Genomic DNA, 4,455 nt, shown 5'->3' on the forward strand with positions numbered 1-4,455 from the left:
CTGGCGCTCGCAAGGCCATCTACGACTTCCACGCCCGAGACATCGATGGCAACGACGTCTCCCTAGAGAAGTACCGGTAAGGGGGAAAGGGCTGGGCGCCGCTCGGCCTTGGGGCGTGGGGCCGAGCGCCCCGGGTGGGGGAACGCGGCTCAAAGGGCCTCGCTGCGGGGCTGGGCGCTGATTAAGCGGCAGCAGGCGCAATCGATTGCATAAGGCGGGAGAGCAGCTTGTTTACGGGCGCCTTCCCGCTCTTGCTGGGGAGCAGCTGCTGATTCACCCCTTTTCCAGAGGCTACGTCTGCATCATCACCAATGTGGCTTCAAAATGAGGAAAAACTGCTGTAAACTACACTCAGCTTGTTGACTTGCACGCCAGATACGCTGAGAGGGGTTTACGCATCCTGGGCTTTCCCTGCAACCAGTTTGGAAAACAGGTTTGTGGGGGGAGCGGGGCGAGGGCTCCCCGGGAGAGCGAGGATGGCCCCGGGATGCTCCCTGAGTGCCCCTTCCCGTGCCTTCCGCAGGAGCCTGGGGACGACGCTCAGATTAAGGCATTTGCTGAAAACTACGGTGTGAAGTTTGATATGTACAGCAAGATCGATGTCAATGGGGACGATGCCCACCCGCTCTGGAAGTGGATGAAGGATCAGCCCAAAGGAAGAGGCACCCTGGGCAAGTGAGTGTGGGAAGGGGGGGCTGCAGAAGCCGCCCCAGCAGGCAGAGAAGCCTGGCTGCAGCAAGAGGAAGACTTGTTGGGTTTTTTTTCCTGCCAGTCTCACTCCCGTTTTTTTTTCTCTCCTAGTGCAATAAAATGGAACTTCACTAAGGTAGGAGGCAGCTGCCTACTCCCAGGCTTGCCTGGGCCGCACCCTTGCTCTCTGGGGGGCGGTGGGGAGTCCCTGAGGTGTTGCAGGGAGGAGGGATCCTCGTGCACAGGCTCTGCTCTGTGTGGTTACCCTGGATGTCAGGGTAGGAGCATCTCGAGGGGTTCCTGCCCTGCCCCGGTCCCCAGAGACTTGCGGGAGCCCCCAGCCTGGTTATCTCCAGCCCTGTCCCAGAGAGGCAGTAACCAGCTGAGGGGGAGCAGCTCTACCAGGGGCTACAGCTCTGCAGACAGGACCCAACCCTGCTGTAAGCAGCTCCCAGGCTGCTCTGCTGCTCTCGCAGGGCTGCGGAGCCCCTGTTCCGGCTGGGCTCACTCACGTGGCCACTACTTTGCTTCTACAGTTCCTCATTAACCGGGAGGGCCAAGTGGTGAAGAGGTACAGTCCAATGGAGGATCCCTACGTAAGTGCTGCCGGCATGGTTGGTATTCCAGCAGGAGAAGGGAAGCGTGAGGGTGGCTCACGTCCACAGAGAAACCCAGCAATGCTGGGGCTGAGCACTGCGCCAGAGCAGGCTCTGCTGCTGTGTCTTGGCTCATTTCCCCTGTTGGCTGGGGGACAAAAGGTGAAATGGGGGGGGGGGGGGGGGCTGTGGCACCAGGGAAAGCGGGAGCCCAGCTCAGAGCGGGTAGGTGGTTCCAAGCAGTCCCTCTGGGGTGTAATGGAGAGGGCTGGGGCATGGTTTGGGGGTGATGATATTCTTGTAGCACGATGCTCCCTTCTTTCTCGCAGGTGATAGAGAAGGACCTGCCTGCCTACCTGTAGATCTGCTCATCTCAGCCCTGCACTGACCCTGCACCCCAGCACCAGCCCTCCTGCTGCTGTGGAGCCTTCTCACCCAGCCCCCATGACGGCCTGCCTTCAAGCCAGCTTGCTGGTGAGGCAGACCTGAAGATCTGGCGTGCACCTGCGGGAAGAAGGCTTCACAGGGCTGGCGGCTGCTGCTGGGCAGCCCTTTTCTCTGGGCGTAAAGCAGGCTCGGGTGTCTCCTTGCAATAAACACATGAGAAATGAGTGGTTGTGTCTGGGTTTGGGGCAGAGAGGGGTGGACAGGGCTGGGTCGGCTGTGCTGCTCCCCGTGAGAACGCAGAGCTTTGCAGGGGAGCCAAAGCCTTGCACAACTCCCGAGTGCAGCAGGGATAATCCTCATTAGTGCTGACGGGGGAATTGCACACAAATCCTGGCTCAGCCTGTGCTCACGCAGGAAGAGCAGGGGGAAAGCACATGTCCCTTCTGCGACTGACCCTGCTAGGAGCTGTCCTCACCCTAAACCAACAGGCATCTGCCCCGATGAGGCAACGGGGTTGTTTTCCTCCGAGGCTGGCAGACTGCAGGCAAAGCCTGGGCGCCCAGCAGCACCCCAGCCCCGAGAGCCCTCCTGGCCCTGGCCAGTGGCAAAGGGGCCAGCTCCAGCAGTGGCGCAAGCCAGATGCAATTCGTGTTGGGACATGGTGAAACGCCTCATGTAGCCAGAGAAGTGTCCAACCGCAGGGTGCAGGACCTTGGGTGCACCCGTCATCCTCGGGACGCCTCGGCTGCAGCCTTGTCTGGCCAAGGCCATGGAGGGCTAGGGGCTCCCGTGGGCAGGGAGGGCTCATGCTGTGTGGGAGCCTAGAGGAGGTGCTGGCTCTCCCCTTACCCATTTGCTCACTGCAGGACCAAGGTGGGAGTGGGGAAGAGCCCTGGGGTCCCCCCACAAATCTGAGCCCCCCTCATGCCTGTGGATCAAGGATCCTGCCTGACCGCTCGGCCCCCCAGGGCAGGCAGGCTGATTTGAGGAGCTGCCCCGCAGCCCAAGTCACACAAGGCAAGGGGGGAGTTTCTCCTCTGTCACCAGCGCCCGTGGCTCACCACCCTCCCCAGCTCCCGCAGGGAGGGCAGTGCCTGGGCGAGATGTCCCGGTGCCGCAGCAGGCGCATGTGACAAAGCAGCAACAGCTCGTGCTGGAGGAATGCGCCTGATCAGAGGCTCCTTTGTCTGTGTTTTCCCCAGCAAAGCCGGGAAGGAGCAGCCTTGAAGGCCGATGCCTGGGCGGGCTCCAGGGAGGATCCTCCACCGCTCGGCCCAGGGAGAAGGGGGTGGCTTGGGACAGCAGTGACGCAGGAGATAAACTCCAGCTGCCAGCGGGACCCTGGCCCTCAGCTTCCCTGTCCTGATCCGAGTCCCAGCTGGGATCCTGGGGCAGGTCTACACCTCTGGACAGACAGACAGAGAGCTGGGACTTACAGAAGTCTTGTACGTGGCTTCCTTTCCATTTTTACTGAGCAGAATGAAAAAGTTATCCTTCTGAGTAAAGTAGAAAATTCAGGAATTATTAGTCCAAGGCACATATTCTAAAAAAAATCTCTTTACATATATACATCTCAATTAATTATAAATACACATAGAAAAACAAAGGCAAACAACAAGCGGATTAAAAAGTGCTAACAAAAAGGTGAAGGGAAGAAAAAAGGGACTCATTTAAAAATACATACAATCAGTAGGACAACTGCGTAATAATTTAGTTAAAAGGTATTGTTACATATTATTAACCCTGACGAAAACACAGGATCGGGGCAGGGAAGGGCTTCCTTGAAGGTGCTCTCTGTCTTTCCAGAGATCAGGGAGGGAGAATTGCATAATTTTAAAATTAACGTCAAAGCCACCGGGTACGGCTCCGGGTGACAGCGGAGAAGTGGCTGGCGGAGGGTGCCTAGCAGAATTCCTCCTCGCTATTCCTGAGTTTAAGCCTCTCTGAAATGGGTTTTCCCGGCCTCCTTTTCTCTCCTCACTGAGAATTCGGCAAGCGCCAAGCAAACGAACCACGGGCAAAGCCAGGGCCTCTCCACGAGTGGTGTGGACGGGGACATGCTTTAAATAGAGGAGGGTCTGGGGAAGGGGAGAGCCTTGCTCTGTTCAGGACTAGGAAAAGGCTGGTGCGGCACCCCGAGAAAGCGGTGATCCCCGGATGGCCCCGCGGCGAGAGGCGAGCGTGGCTGCCATGAGCAAAGCTGCGGGAAAAGCACAAACCTCTCAGGGCAGCGGCAGGGCCCCGGGGCGGGGGCACGCAGGGGGTTCCCCATCTTTGGTGTTAACTTTGAGGTAAGGAGGTTTCCTTGAATGCAGTAAAACGCAGCCCCGAGCGGCCCCGGCCAGGCGGGCTGTGGGAGGCAGATGCCAGCTGGGGAGGGTGGGGGGTAAGGGCAAGCCCCCAAACGAAGGGCAGGGACCAGAGCAACCTCAAAAATGAGCCCAGAGGTGCATCATGCGGGGCAGGTCTGTGGTCTTAACGTGCCAGGGAAGGTAGCTCCCATCTCAGCAGGAGCACGAACGCTGCAGGCGCTGACCCACAGCACTTGCCAACAGCAAAAAGGGACTCAGCCAGGCACTGTAATGCTCCAGCCCCCTCAAGACTGAGCTGTCAGGGCATGGGGGACCCCAGCAGAGGCCTCTCCCGGCTGGCCTTCCTTCCCCAGGTCCGGGCCAGCCAGGGAAGGTCTGGCATCCCTTCCCCTGGAACATCCTGGTGCCACTTCTAGGAAATACCTCGATAACTCAAGGCAGAGAAAAGAAACACAGCAAAGGGGAGGCTG

General features: G+C 58.9%; 1 protein-coding gene across 1 annotated transcript; it reads left to right on the forward strand.

The window, feature by feature from the left end:
- Positions 1 to 5: 5 nt before the first annotated feature.
- On the forward strand, positions 6 to 1,885 carry GPX4 (glutathione peroxidase 4; the record flags this gene model as incomplete). The annotated part of the gene is made up of 6 exons (XM_009640061.2): positions 6 to 76; positions 289 to 433; positions 524 to 675; positions 802 to 826; positions 1,227 to 1,286; positions 1,616 to 1,885. Coding segments are annotated over 6 exons (486 nt in total), but the record flags the coding sequence as incomplete, so codon positions are not given.
- Positions 1,886 to 4,455: the final 2,570 nt, after the last annotated feature.

Source organism: Egretta garzetta, unplaced genomic scaffold, assembly GCF_000687185.1.
Source record: "Egretta garzetta isolate BGI_Z169 unplaced genomic scaffold, ASM68718v1 scaffold396, whole genome shotgun sequence".
NCBI classification, from domain to species: domain Eukaryota; kingdom Metazoa; phylum Chordata; class Aves; order Pelecaniformes; family Ardeidae; genus Egretta; species Egretta garzetta.